Source organism: Gopherus flavomarginatus, chromosome 22 (assembly GCF_025201925.1).
Source record: "Gopherus flavomarginatus isolate rGopFla2 chromosome 22, rGopFla2.mat.asm, whole genome shotgun sequence".
NCBI lineage: Eukaryota > Metazoa > Chordata > Testudines > Testudinidae > Gopherus > Gopherus flavomarginatus.
Window position 1 is genome coordinate 6,934,311 of NC_066638.1, and position 19,795 is coordinate 6,954,105.

At 47.4% G+C, this 19,795-nt stretch overlaps 3 protein-coding genes across 7 annotated transcripts in view; 1 reads left to right on the top strand and 2 right to left on the bottom strand.

Moving 5' to 3' along the window:
* Positions 1–11,166, bottom strand: part of DCDC2B (doublecortin domain containing 2B) — a 14,117-nt gene extending 2,951 nt beyond the window's left edge. For 2 of the 4 annotated variants that reach the window (XM_050932444.1, XM_050932447.1), the window contains exons 1-6: positions 5,389–6,191; positions 4,539–4,670; positions 3,850–3,996; positions 2,493–2,532; positions 1,200–1,268; positions 761–950 (exon numbers count right to left, since the gene is read on the bottom strand). In XM_050932444.1, the coding sequence (XP_050788401.1) occupies positions 761–950; positions 1,200–1,268; positions 2,493–2,532; positions 3,850–3,996; positions 4,539–4,670; positions 5,389–5,846 (1,036 nt within the window). In that variant the 5' untranslated portion in view covers positions 5,847–6,191. Of the gene's footprint in view, positions 1–760; positions 951–1,199; positions 1,269–2,492; positions 2,533–3,849; positions 3,997–4,538; positions 4,671–5,388; positions 6,192–7,004; positions 7,082–7,913; positions 7,972–9,591 lie in introns of those variants that run through there. The other 2 variants (XM_050932445.1, XM_050932446.1) reach the window with 2 other exon arrangements.
* Positions 1–17,330, top strand: part of TMEM234 (transmembrane protein 234) — a 26,200-nt gene extending 8,870 nt beyond the window's left edge. Inside the window, exon 6 of the mRNA XM_050932468.1 lies at positions 17,248–17,330. The gene's annotated coding sequence lies outside the window, so the exon portion shown is untranslated. The remainder of the gene's footprint in view (positions 1–17,247) is intronic.
* Positions 11,263–19,089, bottom strand: IQCC (IQ motif containing C). Of its 2 annotated transcripts, none has more exons than XM_050932456.1 (5): positions 18,905–19,089; positions 16,519–16,662; positions 15,482–15,824; positions 13,807–13,928; positions 11,263–12,292 (listed from the first exon to the last, which is right to left on the bottom strand). In XM_050932456.1, the coding sequence occupies exons 1-5, from the start codon at positions 18,956–18,958 to the stop codon at positions 12,251–12,253; spliced, it is 705 nt and encodes a 234-aa protein (XP_050788413.1). In that variant the 5' UTR covers positions 18,959–19,089; the 3' UTR covers positions 11,263–12,250. The 2 variants fall into 2 exon arrangements, with proteins under 2 accessions (XP_050788413.1, XP_050788412.1); XM_050932455.1 differs by having other exon boundaries at positions 15,482–15,827.
* Positions 19,090–19,795: the final 706 nt, after the last annotated feature.

Below are 19,795 nucleotides of genomic sequence, written 5' to 3' on the forward strand. Positions count from 1 at the left end.
TTAACAGGAGGAACAAAGCACTTACAGAAAAATGATTTTAAGACATCAGTCTATCTTACCTACACATTTACCATCCCCTGACGGTAACTGAGGCAGGCCTAACTACTCCTGACACCACAGAGGAGTCTGTGTCAGTCTGGTTTCCCCAAATAGCTCCCCAACAACTCCTCCCACACCTGAGAGAGAGAGAGTTCCTTTTTAAACTCCTATAGTGCTTTTGATCTGTAATTCCCAGCCTTTTCCCATCCTGGCATTGTCTCTTAACACACCTCAGGTGTTTCCTAAGGGGGCCTGGTGTCTTATCTTGAACCACTGTGTTTCCTTCCTGCTTGTTTTCCTTGCAGCCCCCTATTAAACTAAACCAATATAGTCACAGAGTAAACATCCAGGATTCATAAGTTATTGCAGAGCAGCTGCACATCCACCACAGTTCCTTCCCTGGGTTGCTGCTGGGCGTTCAGACGCATATTTGCTTTTCTCCTTTTATGCTCTTTAATTATTGCCCCAACAAATATAGTGGAGTGCAGCTCCAGGCAACTGCAGACAGAGTTCAGTATCTCAGCTTCATGGCGACTCAGGTCTCAAGAAAGTTTCATTCATGGGGTGTTTGTTGAGGAGAGGAAGGAATGGAATTACAACGGCAGTTAGGAGATACACTAGCGACTGTTCCCCTTTAGCACCTCAGAGTTAGACTGCTCCCTTAGCATCAAATTAAGGCCATTCCCTGTCATTTCTAAACATCCCTAGTGACGTTCTTTACCTTGGTCAGGCCAGTGTTGCAAGTTCCTGCTATTTGTCCTGTTTTGCCCTGCATGGACAGGCTTGGCGTGGAAAACAGACTCTTCCTCTTTGCGTGGATATTTCCTCGCTTGTCTGCGCACTGCTGGAGAAGGAACGGGGGTTTTGTCTTTCTCTGCGGCTCCTGTGGACTGCACTCTGCGATAGTCTGGCTGAAATTAACATTCACAATAACTTCCTTAGTGTGTTTCTTATCCTAGGGCTTGTGAGAATGAGAGACTGATTCTACAGCATTAGTTATAGAGACACTAGGCCATCTGCCCAGAATGGCCCCGCCAGCACACCTCAGAGCTGACTGGCAGGATCCCATATGATATCAGTTCTGGAAAAAAGGTTTTAATGCAAACTACTATGCAGCTTAACTATAATGGGTCACACGCAGTGCTTGCTATATTCATTACCTGCTGAGGTGGATCAATGAGGGCAGAGTCGCTAGCTCCATCCTGGGAGGTGGCATAGCTTTTACCAAACTGAGAACAAGAACAGGAAATGTTTCAACAAATGTAACAAGACAGACACCCCTCGAAAAGGACATGGCAGCCTGGACTTGTTGGGACAGTTCATTTTCAGTGGAGTGCCCAGCTGAACCCAACTCCTGTAGCTGAGATCCCTGTACGACCACTTCCTACTCACACAAGAACTCTCTCCTGTCCATTCCAAGATGGATTCTCAGAGCAGCTGCCTTTACTGATCATGAAGTGGCTAAAAGAAGGGCATGAGCCCAAATTTGCAAGCCAGCGCTATGGGGCACCGTGCAACAGAAGGGAGAACCAGATGGTCATTGGCTACACAAATGTCTCCTGCTGGTCACTACTGGGCACTGGCATACCAGAGGAAAGGACGCCGCAATCAGGACCATCAGAAAATAAGATCTGAAGAAGTCAACATCAAGGTCTCAAAATTACGAAAGAAGGGGATGTTTAAGGCCTGCTCTGGAGCAGCTTCTGTTGGTGGAGATAATACACAATGGCAAAACACTAAGATCTACTAACAATCTTACAAGAGGGCTGCACACTTGGTTGCTTCTGTAGGCTGGGCGTACAGCACACACCAGACGCTCCTTGCATCCCTCCATTCTCCCCATTGCCACCCTCCTTTATTTCAGGGACTCCCTGCAGCCCTCTCCTCTTCTCCCCTATATCAGACCCCTTCATTCTCCCCCTGCCCCCAACAGAGGTTCTGTGTGCAACCCCATTCTTCCCCCGTGTGAGGGCTACCCATTTCCCCTACCATTCTCATTCTTATTCTTTCTCTCTCTCTCTCTCTCTCCCCCGCTTCTCTCCCCTGTTCAGGATTGTCAACATTTTAAACCCAGCCAACACAGAGCTAAAATGAGCAGTATTATTAGGCTGGAATGTCCAAACAGAAAAATGCCATCGAGTTGATGTAAAGGCCTCACAAGCTCAGCCAGTTATTATTATACTAGAAAGAGCAGGCAAGTAGGGTGCCTTCACAGGGCAGCTGTAGAGAACCCCGCTACTGCTTTAAACAGAGAGAAATGAAGCAAAGATGGGCATTTCCAGCCAGGTCCCATTGCTCACATCCAGAGGATACTGTATCAGAATCGGTGTTTGGGGCAGCTTTTCTGCTGCATCCATTTACACATGTCCACTATGTACAAATTTATATCTAAACCAGCTTGATGGCTGGTCTGTAGTATAAATGTAGCAGCCTACGCAGGCTGAGCTACCTACCCCCTGATTGTGGATCCTGCGTCTGTTGTTTGGATGGTTCCTGAAACACAAAAAAACAAACCTCAGCATGTCGTGATCCAACATATTTCAGAGACAGGGCGTGCGTCCATGGGATGCGCATGCACAAATATTCACCCTGGTATTTTTTTTCCCCCCTTTTCCACATTCACAAGCGAGTGCAGTGCTGGTGAAAGGTGCTGGATTGACAGCTCGGGAAATCTCTATTCTTACAGCAGGCAGAGTGCAGGTAGCATCAGTGCAGGCTCCCCCTCCAATGTGCCTCAGCCCTAACCTGACGAGGGAGCTGTCTCCGGGACCTAGTCAATCCTGTACTGCTCTGCGGAGATGATCCACAGAAATGAGAATTCGTGATGCTTGTGAAGAGCTGTTTGACTCTAAACTGAACCAATACCCACCACTCATTTCACACAGGCCACTAAACAGCCAGCAGGTGATTAAAAGAAAAAAGTTCTTAGTCACTGCTGACCTAGGCTAGATTTGAAGCACCATCCTAGGGATGGAAGGATCTATCCCATTGCCTATCCCAGACCGTCCAAATCTGCTGCTATTCCCAACTGACAACTGCTCTTTGGCCCTTGCTACAGGACTACTGGGAAACTCAGCCAAGCTACTTCTTTTTCTGGTGCTGGGCACAGGGATTTCATAGGGTGGTTTGTACATGTTAAAAACAGCCCCTGACACTAAAACGCTTAAAAAAAAAAAAAAAACAATTTTGTACCCCAACTTCTATCATAATTCAGATTATTTTAATCCAAGCCTTAAAACACTCTCACAACAGAATCCTAATAATAAAGAAATGGATTTGTTTAAATGTTCCCATTTTAAGTTGGGAAACTTAATATGCAAACTCAATAAAAGCTGTGAAAGTTGTTTCCAAGGTTCAAACACACTTTTGCCAGGGGATGGGGGGGAAGTGCTCCCTGTCTTTCCAGGTGAACACCTTTAAGTGCTCTTTGCCAGGTTCCAATCACACCAGGAGAGCATTGGTGAAATTTGGCTCAACATTGAGACATTTCTTTTTGAAGTGATTTTGGGTTAGTTCCATCCACCGTTTTCAAAGGTGGTCACAGACTTTGAGCATCTCCAGTTTTAGGTGCCCAGTTTGAGACACCTAAGTGCTGAGGTGACTCAGCAGCTCTGAAAAATCAGGCCCTTGCATGTCTCAAACTGGGCACCCAAAAAGTCAGACAGTTTTGAAAATTGGGGCTTGAGTGATTATTAAGTTACAGGAAGAACTAGTCATTTGTTCCCTTATTTCCCCTCTCTCCTCACTCCCATGCATAAATATAACTTTTAAGCTTATCTTTAGACCACAGATACATGCCTGCCTACCTACCGTAATGCCTGGTGCCCAGAATTCTTAGGCACCAGCAGTTCAAAGTAGGGCAGATTTTTGTACTTCTCCACCCCAACCGCCACATAGTATTCACCGTTCACCAACTCCTTGCCACTGGAGACCGGGACTCCATCCAGTTGGCAGAGTCTATGGGAGAAGATGGCAAGGGGGTTAGAAAAAGCATGGGAGTGGGGCGGGTGAGGGAGGAGCAGCAAATGATCTTGCTTGGGTGGAAGTACACCCTGTGATCAAGAAAATGGGAGCAGAATATAGAAAACAGGCCAGAGAATGGGCCAAGCTCACTGTTGGGGAAGGTCTGCTGAAGTCAGTGGAGTTACTACACCGTGGTGAATGTGGCCCAGTGTGTTTCGGCATAAGTTAATTTACTGGTAAACTATACTTGTTCAGTAAGATTCCCCTACCCCCATACACATACAACATAATATAAGGACAATGATTTGCTTATAGCTATTCTCACTGGAGCATAATGAACATTAACTCTCACCAAGCCCCCAAGAGGTAAGTATTAGCCCCATTTTACAGAAGGTAAAACTTGAGTACCAGGGCCAAACAGCACATTAGTGGCAGAAACAGGTCCTCTTGCACTAAGCATTAAACAGTGTAAGGGGACACAGCATAGACCAGATGGACATAAGGAAAAGCCAGCAGTGCCTCTCATGGATACCCACTTTCGAACAGCTCCACTGTGCAGGTTGGCTTTCTCCGTCAGCAGGCCCAGGATGGCGTCCCACTCCTGCAGGATGCTCTTGGAGAGCAGCAGTCGGAAAGGGGGGCTCAGCAAATCCCCATTCCGGAAAACACTTCAATAAAAGGGCCAAGAAAAATATGTGATGAGCCTGTGTTCCCAGCCCCCTGTATCTGTACCCCCAGCCCCCAAGAACAAAGAGCCAACTCCTCTAGAACTTTCCACACATCCAAGCCGTAGCTCTCCAACAGCCACACGATTAAACAGCTCATTATTATTGGGAGCGTAGTGGTAGAGCCGAAGCGTCCCAACCGGGATTGGATCTTGGTGTTGTACAAACATATGACATGGTTCTTTCACCAAAGAGTTTATCATCTAACGGGTCTCAAACTCAGTTTTTACCTTAGAGCCAGTGCCAGTCCTTAAATCCTCCCAGTGGGCCAATAATGTCACTCATGCCACCCAGAACCCACCCCACCAAAACTCTTCCCCCCACCCCACCAACTCTGCCCCACACCTGCCTAAGGCTCGGGGAGGGAATTTGAGTGGAGGAGGAGGTCTGGGGTAGGGGATTGAGGTGCAGACTCTGGGAGGAAGTTTGGGTGGGGGAGGAGGTCTGGAGTAGGGGATTGAGGTGCAGACTCTGGGAGAAGTTTGGGTGGGGGAGGTGGTCTGGGGTACAGGCTCTGGGATCGAGTTTGGGTGCTGGTTGCAGGCTCTGGGAGGGAGTTTGGGGGCAGGAGGGGCTCTGTGGGAATGGGGTGGGAGTGCAGGCTCTGGGAGGGAGTTTGAGGCTGGGAGGTGCAGTGAGGGGGAGAGGGTGTGGCGCTTACCTGGGGCTCCAAGACAGCGTGGGCCAGGGGTCCTCCAGACGCTGCTGCCCCCAGGCACCGTGGAGGCCGCAGGGAAGGGCCAGCAGACATGTGGAGTGAGCTGGCAGTCGCTGCTCAGCTCCACTGCACTGCCAGTGGTGGCCAGGGCCCTGGGCCATTGTAAATTGCCCAGGGGAGAGGGAACCCCCAGGGGCAGCAGGTGGGGTCAAGGGAGAGACCCAGCCCCAAAACTGCTGGAGCCCCACAGGCCACACTGGGGAGGTTCTTGGGCTACAGATGGCCCACGGGTCGGGAGTTTGAGACCCCTGATCTAAAACAACAGATGAAGAGGCAGGAACAGAAGACAACGTAGAAGCAGCGTGAACAAGGCAATGATAGAGGAGAGCAATACATGTACTTATCTCGCCTTTACCCCTAGGAACAGACAATGTATGAAGTGTGGAGGAAAGGGAGCCCATCAAAATATAGACAATGTTCACACGTGCACATATCAAATGTTTCTTTTAAAGATATATATCAATTATAGCCAACAGCCCCTCCCTCTGTCCATTATCAGCTGGGCTTTAATTGTAGACGCCATGGAAGAAGTGGGCCTTGAGGAGGGATTGGAAGGTGGTGGCTTTATGGATCAGCCTGGGGAGAACACGCCAAGCTCAAGGGGCAGCATGAAAGGAAGCACAGAGATGGTTGTGGGGGGAGCAATAAAAAAAGGCTGGCACCGCTGGCAGAGGAAGCAGAAGAGACAAGAGCGGATAAACAGCGTGGCAGAGTTGCGAAGAACCTTAAAGATGAGGAGAAGAGGCTTGAACTTTAAACAGGTGACGTCAGTGGAGGATTGCAAACCGAGGAGTGATGTGGTCAGAGCTACAGACAAAGACTATTATCTCAGCAGGAACCCTCTGAATGGACTGGAGATGGCCTATAATGCCAGACCCTTGAGGTCAGATGTACAGATAGTGTGATCTCCAGCTAGCATGTCACAAATTTCCTCCCAGTCAAGACAGATCATCCCAAGGCACAGCACACTGGATTCAGAACTTAACAGTCAGATCTTGGCCTGTAATAATCCATATGCACAGCCAGTGCTTCGTATATTGGACCAAACTGTGCTCTCGGTTTACACTGTTGTACATTCAGAGTTAACCCAGTTGAAGCCAATGTGGTTACACTGGATTTACACTAAATCAGTATCTGGTCCAATCAGTTAGAAGCCCAGGAAACTCTGGTACTAATGCGGTTTTCCGTGCTTGTTCTGTTTCAGAAGATGAAATGATTGTGCTCATAGAAAACCAATCCACACATAAAACTGCAAGATTCATTTAACCCAGGGCTAGAGGAGCAGGGGCCCAGAATATATCCAGCTACAGAGGGCTGGTCATTGAAGAGGAAGGGTCCCTTACTTCTACAGAATGACTCTGTCCTGTCAGGGAGGAGCTTGCTCTGAATGAAGGAGGCATAGATAGAAATAGCAACTAGCTCTGGGAGGGACTGGGGCAGGAATACACCCCTCCAAAGCCAGCTTCCCCCAGTTTCTGAGCTCAAGGACTCTGCCTCCAGCCTCCCCAGACCTCCTGCTCCCCAAGGGAATCTTTAGAGCAAAGTCAAAAGGCGCTCACTGTATAATGCAGGGCAGGTGGACGTGCTTCTGCCATCGTGCTGCCAAGTTCAGCTTCTGGGGAACCATGGGGCGGATCTACAGGCCAGATTCAGCACACACAAATGTCACTCAAACGCAGAACTTAGGAGCGGCCTGCCAGGTGGGACGTCCCAACTTGCTGCATGGTCTCATTGCTGCTAGGTGGGGCTTGTTTGCAGGCAAGTCCTGGAGAGCCTCTTTACACACACCCCCACCCTCCACATCATCAACAAATGGGTTGGCAAGGCCAGGTGCATACCAAGGTTGCCAGGGTTAAGTCTGTGTACAGGTCTAAGTGCTAATGGTGGTGATAGAATGTAAACAAAGGGTTGAGCCCCGCTGGCAGTCACACAGGGGATGTCCCCATTGACTCCCAAAGCGCTTTCAGGGCCTGCGTTCTTAGGCAGCCACAATTATTCCTGTCACCCACTTCTTCCTGACTCCTGCGCATTCTGCATTTTGCACAACTGCCTCCCCTGCACAGTTTAGGATTGACATTCTCAGTTCCATTCATGTTTCAATGGGGGTGGGGTGGGGGGCGCACCCACAGCCCATTTCCACTGCAGCCAGCTGCTGTTCTGACAAACTTATTTAGGAGCTGTGGACATTTTGAAGAGACTGGCAGGAGAGCACTGCTTTCTCTACTGCATTAGTCATGGTGGGAAGAATAGCACATACCCAGGTAGCTCTCACACTGCCACCCCCTTCCCCCGACCCCTATGCGGGGAGTGGTTAGAGAAACACATGCAATTGGCCTTGTAGAAAGTCATTCCTGACAAAGTTCTCTGGTTCTCTGCTAGTAGCAGGCAGGTGTCCTAATCCCTGACCAAGCCTTACATTCTGCTCACTCTTTGAACAAGGCAACCACCTGTCTCCCCCACGGACTCACCTGCAAGCCATTTTTTTTCCTGCTCCCACTGAGCTGCTTCATTCCAGGGTTTAAATAGCTGTAAAAACGGAGGCAAGAAAATGATCAATACACACCTCTTCTAACCTCCACCAGCCTAACCCGGAAAGAACTTCATTTGTATATAATAAACTTAATACCTTATTCTACGTCTCATCAGCATGAATAGACGTGAAACTGTGGACTGGTCAGGCTACAAGAACAAAATTCTAGCTGGTTTTTAACTGGTTACAATCACAAGAGGATTATGTCTAGTGTTTACTTCTTTAGGTCAATATCTGCAAGAACTGGACCAACGTTAACTGGTTTGGTCACTTCTCAGCTGATCGGCATACAGATATTTGCAGAAGTCAAGAATAGTCTTGCCTAAATTCACGCTGCAGCCATTCCCATTGTATATAAAACTCTCCGCTTCCCAAGTGCATATCAGCACAAAATCATCATTTCTTCTGGACTCCTCTCATTTGCCCTCCAGAAGGCTAGTCTAACCAACAACTCTTATAATGAAACAATTCTCAGCCAAAACGGCGGAGTTCCAGATACCACATATGCCAACTTCACGTTTTGGTGAACATCATGTTTTATCCCTTGAGCGGGACTTTGACCAAGACTCCAAGCACTGGCCAGTGTTGCTCAATAAATACAGCTTGACGGTTTCCTCCACAATATTTACTTACCGAGTATAATTCATCCCCCATGAAACTTCACTGATTCCAAAGAAGTTATGCCAGGAATGAATCTGGCCCACTATATTTTAGGCTGCATTTAAAAAAACAAATACGCATTTGGAAATGCCCGCTCCATGCAGAACACAAGAAACCTGGTAGAATGAGGATGATTCATCAGTAGCTGACATTTCTAGGGACACTTGTGATGGAAGGCCACAGCAGAGAGCCCCAGCTAACTCCCACTGAACTCCCTAAGACACAGAGCTGTGTATAACGCAACATAATACTGCACAGCACATACCAACACCCTGCCAGAACATACATTTCTCTGCAGATATTTTTGTATTCCTCTAATGTGAAAGATCACCTTGATTTACATTTCCAGTCTCATCCAGCACATCTAGGAATATTCACAACTGATTCCAATGAGTGAAGCAATTAAAAGGACAGATCTCGTCCTTCCCAGTTTCAGGCTAACACACAGCTGATTGTTGCATGCCCTTTAAAATCCCGAATATTAAAGTCCTTTGAACTTCCCCAACTATTAATTTTAAGGCGGATAATCTGATGGGAAGTGAAAACCAAGATTACTGACAAGTTGTGTGGCACAAAAGAATTTAACATCCAACTGGCTACACTAAGGTTTTCTTTTGATAAAGACTGGTTCTTATTGATGGTGAGTGAGGCATGCACGAGAGCAGGAATGAGCTCCTTAGTGAGCTGGCTCTGTCAGTCAAAACAAGGGGGGGACTCTAAGCTCAGCGCCGTCAGCCATATTTATGGCAAATCAAACACACTGCATGAATTTCTCACGTACCCCCCATTACTCGCTCAGCCTCCAATTTCTTTCCACATTCTGCCTCAGACTCGCTACAGAACACACCCAGAAGTGCTGTCTGTTTTCACCTGCAGTTACCTCTTCCTTCCCCAATACCCAAATAGGGATAGGTATCTAAGTCCCGAGACTGAAGTTAACAGTTTGATCTACTCACTCTAGCCTTTTGAACCGCTCAAAGCCAGCTGCCACATACGGGCATCCATTCTGCAACTCCTCCAGCTCAGTGACCCGGTGGCCCTGCCTGGGGGTGTAGATGTTCCTCACAGCCACAGAGGCATGGATTGTGCTGGTCACCTCATTCAGAAACGCTTCAAAGGTCAGGAACTGGCGCTGGTTCACCACAAACTTCCTTCCATGGAAGAAGGAGTCCCCATTGCGATATACCATCACGTTCTTGGCCACAGGGGCCAGAGCTATTGTGCTAGAGCTCATCCTCTTGAGCTGCGTCCACCTCACTGATCAGAGAGAGACAAGCCGATCAGCGATCAGCACAGGGCAAAGGCTGGAAGAGGAAAACCCCAGGGACCCTTGTGCTAAGCACAAGCCCTTGCTGGCTGACTGCCTTTGTGCTCTCTCTCCCTTCTCAGAGCTGTGTTCTAAAAGGGACTCTTGCCGTTTCCATGGCTGCAGGCCCAGCAAGAGGAGGGAGTTTTGTGAGCCGGCCTGGAGGCTGAGTCACTCAAACCGAGAACCAAACAGCTCCTCAGTACCTCTCCTCTACTACAACAAACAGCACCAAAAGCTCCCTCACAGCCCAGCACAGCTCCGAAATCAGGAGACTGGATGGCTCAGGAGAGCAGACAAGGCTGATTACCTCTGCAGTGGCGATTCAAATCCAGCCAAGTGGAGGTGTCTGAAAAGTTGTCACTCTCTGATAACTGCTCAGTGGCCTGTGTGATAGGAGTTTGGCAGGTGCCAATGCAGTGCCTAGTTGACTATCCTCTGCATCACAAAGCAACCCCCCCCCGCATTTGCATTAATTAGCTCCATAGCTACCGTCATCAAAATGGACTATGGGACTGAACTAACCTGCTGGCCTACAGGAGAGGAAGGATAGGCCAGTGATTAGGGTGTTAGCCCACAACCAGGGAGACCCAGGTTCAATTCCCTGCTCTGCCACAGGTTTCCTGTAGTAAGTGGGAGGCCAGAAAAGTACCTACAGTAGAAAGATGGTAGCAGGACTGGGAGGGGGGAAGCCTGAACTACTGCAGACCAGTTTACAGAGGAATTCAAGCCAAACATCTCTTACTCACATGCCAGCTATTAAAAAAATATTTCAGTGCAAACAAAGCTATACTTACCTGTCTTCCCCTGCTCTCTATTCCACTGCTGAGAGCATAGATACCAGCCTGATTCCCAAAGTTACTGATTTCCCCATCTCTGCAGAGGGGGTGAAGTGATGAGACCAGCCTATGACAGCTCCTCTCCTGCTCTTGAACACAGAGGGCCAAACCTTCATCCTGCTCAAGTTAGTAGCTCATTAGCCTTCAATGGGACCAGCCCAGAGAGTTTCAAAGTTTACATTGGCTGGACCCATCAAATTCTGAAGTACCCCTCCATATGTTTACAGGGCTAGTCTGTAATAAATGGAGTCAAGTGAGTTGGCCAGAAAGACGTATGCATTAAAGGATGCACCCAAGAGCTTTATTTACATTGTGAACTGGTTACACCTGGAGAGCTTTCCTTCAACATATACCCTGTCACCTGAAGCAATAGCCTCTGCCCATCCCGAGCATTTGACACTACAACTGAGGTTAGGCTTGCTTTACTTTTCACTGGATAGCATCTGTGCTAGGTGGCGGGATCAAGACATGGCGCAGCCAATGGCAGAGACAATACTTTATTCAAAAACAAAAATGAGGAACAAATGAGTATGTTCAGGAACTGACACAGGCTTTCATTGGAATGGTTCCAGACTGTACATTAAATATGTGTATGACTGCACATGGAAAGAGACAGAACCCAGAGCATCTGCACTCACAAAGCGTTACGGGTGTGGGATAGGGATCAACCGTGCCATGGGGAAAAGTCCCTTTTCTGATGTTCACAGGTTGCCCATTAGAACAAAACAGTCAATAAAGCCCACTAGGAAACACATCTGATTATATAATACATTCTGTACACACAGGGCCAAACCTTGTGGTTCTCACTCAGCCGGCGTTCTGCTGGAGTGAAGTCTGCAGGGTTTGGCCATGGAGTATTTTGGGATCTCCAAGTCATGGGAACAGAGTCATGGTATGTGGGAGACAGACTCTTTCCAAATACATGGCTCAGCAAGCTGACAACAAAAAGTCATTCCTGCTCTGTGGAGGGGAGCCCATTCCTGGTGTTCAAAGCACCAGGCTGCTTCCCTGCCACTCAGTTCAGCCACAAATTATCAACTAATCTTTTAAAGAAAAGTACATAAAACAAAAAAAATCAGTCTGGCTGCAATTTCCCTCTCAGGCTCAGTCAGCAGAAATGGAGTTCTTCTGGGTGAGGGCTGGGTAATAACCCCTTCAGTACATATAATGTCCTCCTTAGCATGGGGCAGATATTGAACATGTTACTTCACCAAGAGGTTTCAAGTTTAAAAATAAACCTCTTCACTGTAACTAACTCTTATTCGGATGAATGTGACAAATAAAAGTCCCAGTGGAAGTCACAAGTTAACCATGAGAAATGTCTATGCCACAGTGGAGCTAGTGCTTTCCCAGGCAGCTCACATGATGATTCCTCTCCTGCAGTGGATCGGACACAGTCCAGCTAGTCCCAGAGAACGCTGCTCCTCCACAACAAGATGAGCATACTCCGCATCCCCCTGAAACAGTTTCCTATCGCTCAGGAGTCCCCAGCCTTTGTTTCAGGATCAAATACTACAAGACAAAAAGGAAATCAAATGATGATATTGCTTAAATCCTGCCAGACTTGAAACCAGAGGAGCATCTGTCTCTGCAGGTTACCCAGCTACCACTGGAGTCCTCATATGTGGTGAGAAATCCTTAAACATTGAAAGGAATGCAACTGAGGCTTGTAGGGCCAGATTTAGGCATCTTCCTCCCTCTGCTGGCTACTTGCTCATGGCCAGGCAGAGTGCTCTAACATGCAAAGGATCTGTCCTTTGGATGTTGCCTATTTGCAAGAGGAGCAAGTGGACAGAGCAGAGGGATGTTGATAAGTATACACACAGCAATAGTCACATGCAACCAAGCACTTTACAAACTTAATAAAGCCATGCATGCATGTACACCCATCTGGGCGTGCCCACCCAACCTGTGTGTACACATGCACGCACACAATAGGTGAATATCCTAATCCCCATTTTATAGATGCAGAACCCGAGGCACAAATTGCAAGGTCCCACAGCAAGTCAGGAACAAAGTCAGCAATACCTCACCCTTAGTCCTAGGTTTAGGCAATTAGAAATCTCTCCCCCTTTGTGCCTACAGTTAGAAATAAGCCCCAGCGTGCCAGGTTTACCAGTGTTGAGGTGCCTAGCAGAGTAACAGGCATTTTAGACAACATCCTCCATATTTAATTGTTTCAGAGTAGGTTATGGTGTAAGATTGTCAACCCTCAGTGTCCTTCAGCAGCAGGAACTCTTACTAAGAAACACACTGATGACTGCATTACTAGTCCCATCCACTGTTGCAGGGAAAACACAGAATTCTGTATGCACATCTTGGTAGGAAAGTGAGGGAAACTGAGGTAGAGGTCTAGTGGTTGAAGCAAAGGACTTCCAGGAGAGTCAGTATTCCTGCATTCTACCTCTGCTCTGCCACTGACTTAACTGTCTGACCTCAGGCAAGTCTCCAAACCTCACCATGCCTCGTTTCCCTATTCATAAAATGGATGTGATAACACTGACCCAAATCTGTAAAGCACTTTGAGATGGGAGGTACAATATAAGCATTATTCTATCCTTATTTCTTTACTAACTGATCATTGCTAATTCACACTCATGCCTGGAGATTAGCACTGAAGACAGATTAGCATGTAAGTGAGAGAATAATAAAGAGAACAATAAAGAAACAACAGACCCTACCTTACAAATGTATTTGGATAAACTAGATGAACAAGTGTGGTTTAGAATATGGACTGCAGTACATTCTAGAAGAGCAGTGAAGTCTTTGTAACACGCCAATAGCTAACCTCAGCCATATCTTCCTCTAATTAGCTGATGTTTACACATGGAAAGTGCTGTACAAGCGTTAAGCATTATCATCTCCTCCAGAGAAGAGAAATGCACCTCCACCATCTGATTAAACTCTTATGTAACTGAATGGAAATCCAATCCCCACCACAGTGATTAACTGAAGATTCCTCTTGCAAATGTTTGTCTGGACAAGCCAGCCTTTGAACACAGCAAGAGGCAAGGAGAAGCTCTTACATTCTTACGGCTCACAATAGCTTGTTGCAGCCACAGCAGCTCCATGGCCAAGTGATTTCGATAGCACCGAAGGTCAGAAAGAGTTTGAGGCAGCTCCTGTTTTATGCTCTTGAATGGAAGCTCTGCACAGAAATGGAAAAACAGAGATTAATTCTATTTAAGGGGTTATTTGATTTTATAGCCTAGCCATGTTCCCTTTAGTCCTCTCGTGTTCAGAGGCCAGACGGGGCGGGTGGTACTCTTCCCAAATTCCACCTACCATCCCAGGGGAACTGAATGTTTTGGTAGAACAATCAGCAGTGAAACAGTTAACCACCTTAACATACAGATTTCAAAGTCAACAATCCATTGCAACGAAGAGAGGCAGGTCTCCCCATTTGGAACCAGAACTCTACTTTGTACTATTCTAGCTTCTCATATTGCCATCGTCACTGTAGTAACCAAGAACACATGACTGTTAACCCAAGCCAGTGCACACAGACTCGGAACAAGCTATTTAGAAAATTTACCTTTAATGCATCTTTCATAGAATGTGGGGAATGCAATCAATCATCTTCCCTGGTGTGCAGAGTTATACTATACAGAAGCTAGTGTGTTAATTTTCCTGTTTGGTTACTGCTGCCAAAGCTGGGCCAATCCATTTGTATTATTCACCTTCTGGCTCCATGAGAGGCTGTTTATTTTCTTGTGTCAGGTACATCAAGAAAGAGAGACCTTGGATACTAACCTACTTCCAACTGCGTCAGAACAAACACATGTCCACAAACAGGATAAAAAACAAACACTTTTCTGGGTACAAGCCCTACGCTCTTGAACAAAATCCATCCTGATGGACTATCTTAGTTTTCTAGGGCTACAGCCTACAGTCTTTTCAAGACAGTGTTTCCTGGACTCTGCTCTATAATTGATCATGGTGCCTACGTAGAGGGGTTATAATACTGAGATATTGCCCGCTTTGAAGATCTGCAGTTAGTCTCTAGGACCTACAAAGAAAGGAGAGCTACATAAAGCTTGTTCCTAACTTAAGCAGCCCAGGCAAGACTATGAGCTTGAAGGGTATGCATAAAGCTGCTTGGAATAGAAAAAATCTAGCTTGCTTGCGATCAAAGTTTTGCAGAAAAATCTTTAATCTGATCTCAAATACACCAAGGGCCTCTCCCTTCCCCTATGCTAATGGAAGAGGTGACATGGAATTTATTTAGGCAAACAAAGGTTTGGATAAGAGGGTGTACTTTCCCCTGCAATTGATGCTCACTGGGAAGCAGAACATTTAGAAAATGGGAGGATTTGGATAATAGGTGTTTCCAGGTGAGAAACCTGGAACCCTGCCCCAAACAGGGGTTGATCAAGGTTTCTGAGCTGGTGTGGAACCAAGTTTAGTTTGTCCTTGCAGTTAAATAATGTATATCTGCAATGGATAATTTCCTAGTGTAGACAAGACCTTGGAGAGGAGATATTATTTAAACAGGAAACTCATGCGAGGGGGGCCCAGACTCCATTTTATGCGATCTCTTGGATGAGATTCATTGCTCTAGTCTCTCTATTGTATTCCTGAGGCTTTTGTCTCCTCAACAACCTAGCTCAGGTGGGTGAGCATGTTGCCAGGTTACACATGCCATGCTGGAAGGGTTCAGAGGTGCTGGCTATAATGTATATCCCTATTCCTGTTTCTTACCTTGACTGGCTACAGTAGATCCTATCTCCGGAACAGTGTTGCTCCATACAGATGAGGCATTGCTACTGTTCTTCCATTCCGTATTCTCTCCTGATAAGCTGCAGTCCTGTCCAGTGGATTTATCTGCATCACACTCTAAATTTTGCTTCACTCTCTTGCTTTCACCTCTTGAGACCATCTGCTCATCTTGAAGCTGGGCTGTAGGTTTCATGCAACTCCTAGAGTCACAATCCTTTTCTGGTTCTAGTGTCTCAAGAGGACAATGCTTTTGCTGCCCTTTAGCTGTGTTGTTATGGTCTTTGGATCCAGACTCTTGATCAATTAATCGCTTTACTTTCATCTGCTTCTGGAGAAACAATGTTTGAGAAGTTAAACATGGAGGAGAGTTAATGAACAGAGGGACGTAATAAAAAAATTCAGCAAGGTTAGGCTCTTCCTGGCTAAGATGATCTTGCTTAGTAGATGTTTGTAACCAGCTCTGATAACTTTCCTCACTACTTTCCAGAAATTCACTCTGCCCACAAAAGAGTTTTAAATGATCATGGTTTGGGAAATGGTTAACAGTTTATTTCCAAGCTACATTTTTTTTTTTTTTATAAAGCTTGTTTATGAGCCATGTTCAAACACTACAAGAGAGCAAGTCTCAGATAGTGCCTGGTTGTATTATGGACAGATGAGGTCTGTCATGGAGAAGAGAGTTTGTTCTTTCCAGGCTTCAGCACCATGATTCAAGTGGTTAACGCATGGCTAGGTCAGTGTACAGTGTGAGATGGACGCTTTAATTGTGTCAGAGGACAAGCAGGTTTCCCCCAATCATGGCTGCATTTATAGCATTTAGCCAGACCATACTTTGAATCCAAGCAAAAATTGTGATAATGAAATCCAGAAACTACCTGCTACATGCAGAAGTGCTAAATTCTGTTTTAGCTACACCATTTTTTGTAAGAAATCCCTATTCACACAGAACATGCCGATCATATCAACAATGCCAGCCTTTGCCAGGAGCGACTGCGTACCAAGAACTGAATGGACCATACCTTTTGAGGAAAGACAGGCATTGGTACGAAGCGTCCTTTCCACTGCAACGGACCCAAATCCCCTTCAATCTCCTTTACCATGTTCTCATAGTCCTCCTGTAAGCTTTGGAACCTCTTCCTCACAAGATAACCCCTGACATAGGCCTACGAAGGATAAGACAGAGATCCCTAAATAGTCTTAGAGATGGTTGACCAGGTTTCCCAACAGAGAGAAGATTTGCAGATGCTTCAGAGGGAATGAACAGAACAGGGAACTTCCCTGTTGTTCACTCCCAGCTTCTGGCATTAGAGGTAGGGCTACCCAGAGCATCGGGTTGTGTCCCTGACCATCTTGGTTAATAGCCATTCATGGGCCTATTCTCCATTAACTCATCTAATTCTTTTTTGACCCCAGTTATACTTTTGGCCTTCACTCTGTCCCATGGCAACGAGCTCCACAGGTTGACTGTGTGTTGTGTGAAGAAATACTTCCTTATGTTTGTTTTAAACCTGCTGCCTATTAATTTGAGTGACCCCCTAGTTATTGTGTTATGACACCGGTAAATAACACATCCCTGTTCACCTTCTCTACATCATTTGTGATTTTACAAACCTCTATCATATCCTCCCCTCTACTCAGCTCTTTTCAACAACCCTAATCTTTTTAATCTCTCCTTGTATGGACGCTGTTCCAGTCATTCTTGTTGTCCTTCTATGTGCCTCTTCCAATTCTGCTATATCTTTTTTCAGATGAGGTGATCAGAACTACATGCAACATTCAAGGTGTGGGCATACCAATGGTTTATATAGTGGCATTATGATATTTTCTGTTTTATCTATCCATTTCCTAATGGTTCCTAACATTACTATTACTTCACAACATCTTAGATTATTAGAAGGGAAACAATCATTAATAAAATATTAGGGCCCAACACTGCAAACGCTATAAAGCACGATGCTAACTACCACGGTAGTCCCACTTCAGTCAGACAGACTACCCATGGCCATGAGCATTATATTTGGTAGTGAATATTTGCAGGATCAGGCCCTAACTTATTGTCACTGCTTAGGCAACTTGTTGGATTATTTTTGTATTTCTTCTGGCTAAGGCAGGGAAAACCGCCCATTAATTTCACTGTGTTTCTAGTCAGTGTCACTTTCTAGATGAAAGTGATTAATCTGAAGAGGAAAAAAAAAAGAGAGAGAGAGAGAGAGAGAGAGAATAAGCAAAGCTCCAATGATGACAGTGTCCGAGAAAGGCATCCACTCTTTAAGGAACATGTGATTTATTCATACCATATTGGGGCTTTTCTATAATGTCTCATACCATGGAGCTACTCAGGAACTGCTACTGTGCTTTAAATTCACACCCTACCTTAGTCCAAATTAACTTTCAACTGCAAACAAACTCGGAATACGTCCACTTTGAAGTGGATGGGAATTTTGCCACTGACATCAGTAGTGCAGGATCAAGGCCCCTAACGTTATTTGTATATTGTGCCTGCTTCTATGAAACACACAGGAAAAAACACTCAAGACAGGAGCACCAAGGAGCTGTGATACCCTCAGTGAAACTAGAGCAGAGGGGCAAACTCAGCCCTGGAGTAAGAGAACAGCCCACTGCCTTCAGTGGTGCTGCACCCGCTTACAGCAGGGACTAAGCATAAGCACAAGAAACAGCAGGAGCTGGGGCAGCAGAAATAGATTAAGAGAATTTTGTCCCTTGTCGCCCCAAGATGTGCCTACACCCAGATGTACCACCCCAGATATACAGTCATCCCCACCGGGTCCTGCCCTAGCCCCAGATGCATCACCCCACTCCTCAGATATACAGCCCCCTAGACCTGCCCCAGATGCATCGCCCCACTGCTCAGATATACAGCCCCTTCGAGACCTGCCCCAGATACATCACTCCACCCTTCAGATATACAGCCCCCCTCCCCCGATGCACCCCCCCACTTATTAGATATACAGCCCCCCAGACCTGCCCCAGATGCATCGCCCCACTCCTCAGATATACAGCCCCCCCACCCCCCGAGACCTGCCCCAGATGCACCCCCCGCACACTCCTCAGATATACAGCCCCCCTCCCCCTAGATGCACCCCTCACACACTCCTCAGATATACAGCCCCTCTCCCCCCAGATGCACCACCTCACACTCCTCAGATATACAGCCCCCCCACCCCCCGAGACCTGCCCCAGATGCACTCCCCCACTGCTCAGATATACAGCCCCTCGCCCGAGACCTGCCCCAGCTGCACACCCCGCCCCACACACACACCCCCGGCCTGCCCCAGCTGCGCCCCCCTCAAGCCTACCCCAGATGTACACCCCCCCCAGACATACAACCCCCCCCAGGCCTGCCCCCCCCTTATCCCCAATACCCGCCCCGCCCGCGCGCCTCACCTGCAGCGTCGTCACCCCCTTCACCAGCCGTTGCTGCTCCGGCGCCATCTCCATCCGAACCGGCGCGGGCGCGGGCGCTGCCTGGCAACCGGGCTGCGACCGATGGCGTCATCGCGTGGCGACAGCAGGCAGGGGAGGGGCTCTTCCGCCTCCTTCCCTGCCGCCCTGCAGTGTCTGCCCTCTGGCGGCCCCACCCAGGGCTGGCAGGGGAAGGGCAGTGAGTGGCCCCATGGCCACGTGCCACGCAGGCTGGGGGCTCCCCCTCTCAACCCCTAACCCCTGGAAGTAGTGACCCTCTGGAGGGGCACAAGGGGGCCCAAGCCCCCCGAGCAGCTGGGTGATGTAACAGCAGAGCCCCATTCCTGCTGGCAGGCTGGAGGGGTGGCCAGGCCAAATGCAAGCGTGTGGTATTGTGACCAAGCACAGGGCATCACTCTGCCCCTCAGATTTGGGGTAGCTGGGCCAGTAACTTGGCCCCCTCCTTAGCAAAATTCTGGGTGCACCCCTGCTCGGAACCCACTGCTTTCCAAGGGAAACTTTGCCTCGCTCTGTGGTAAAGTATCTCCCAGTGCTTTACCCACATGCCTCCTCCATTCATCCTCATCCCCATGTTACAGATGGGCTAACTGAGGCAGAGAGCGGTTAATATACACGATTTGCAAAACAGGAGCAAGCCTCACTATTTATGAGCCTAATCCAAGACATTGTAAAGGAGGTGGAACATGCTCAGCCTTTTCTGGAAATCAGGCCCCATGCAGGTGTCTCACATTGGACACCCAATACCATTAGTCACTTCTGAAAATCACAAGCCTAGGGCAGATGCAGGAACTGAACCCAGGAGTCCTGGCTACTCATGCCTCCGTTTTAAACTTCTGTCCATTTTTCCTTCTT

Coding starts and splice junctions, on each gene's coding strand:
- IQCC (XM_050932455.1), bottom strand. CDS start 18,958: ATGGAGATGGCGCCGGAGCAGCAACGGCTGGTGAAGGGGGTGACGACG. Junction 13,929..15,481: donor ATCTACTGTAGCCAGTCAAG/GTAAGAAACAGG, acceptor ATTTCTGTGCAG/AGCTTCCATTCAAGAGCATA. Junction 12,293..13,806: donor CTATTGTGAGCCGTAAGAAT/GTAAGAGCTTCT, acceptor TTTGTCTTGTAG/TATTTGATCCTGAAACAAAG.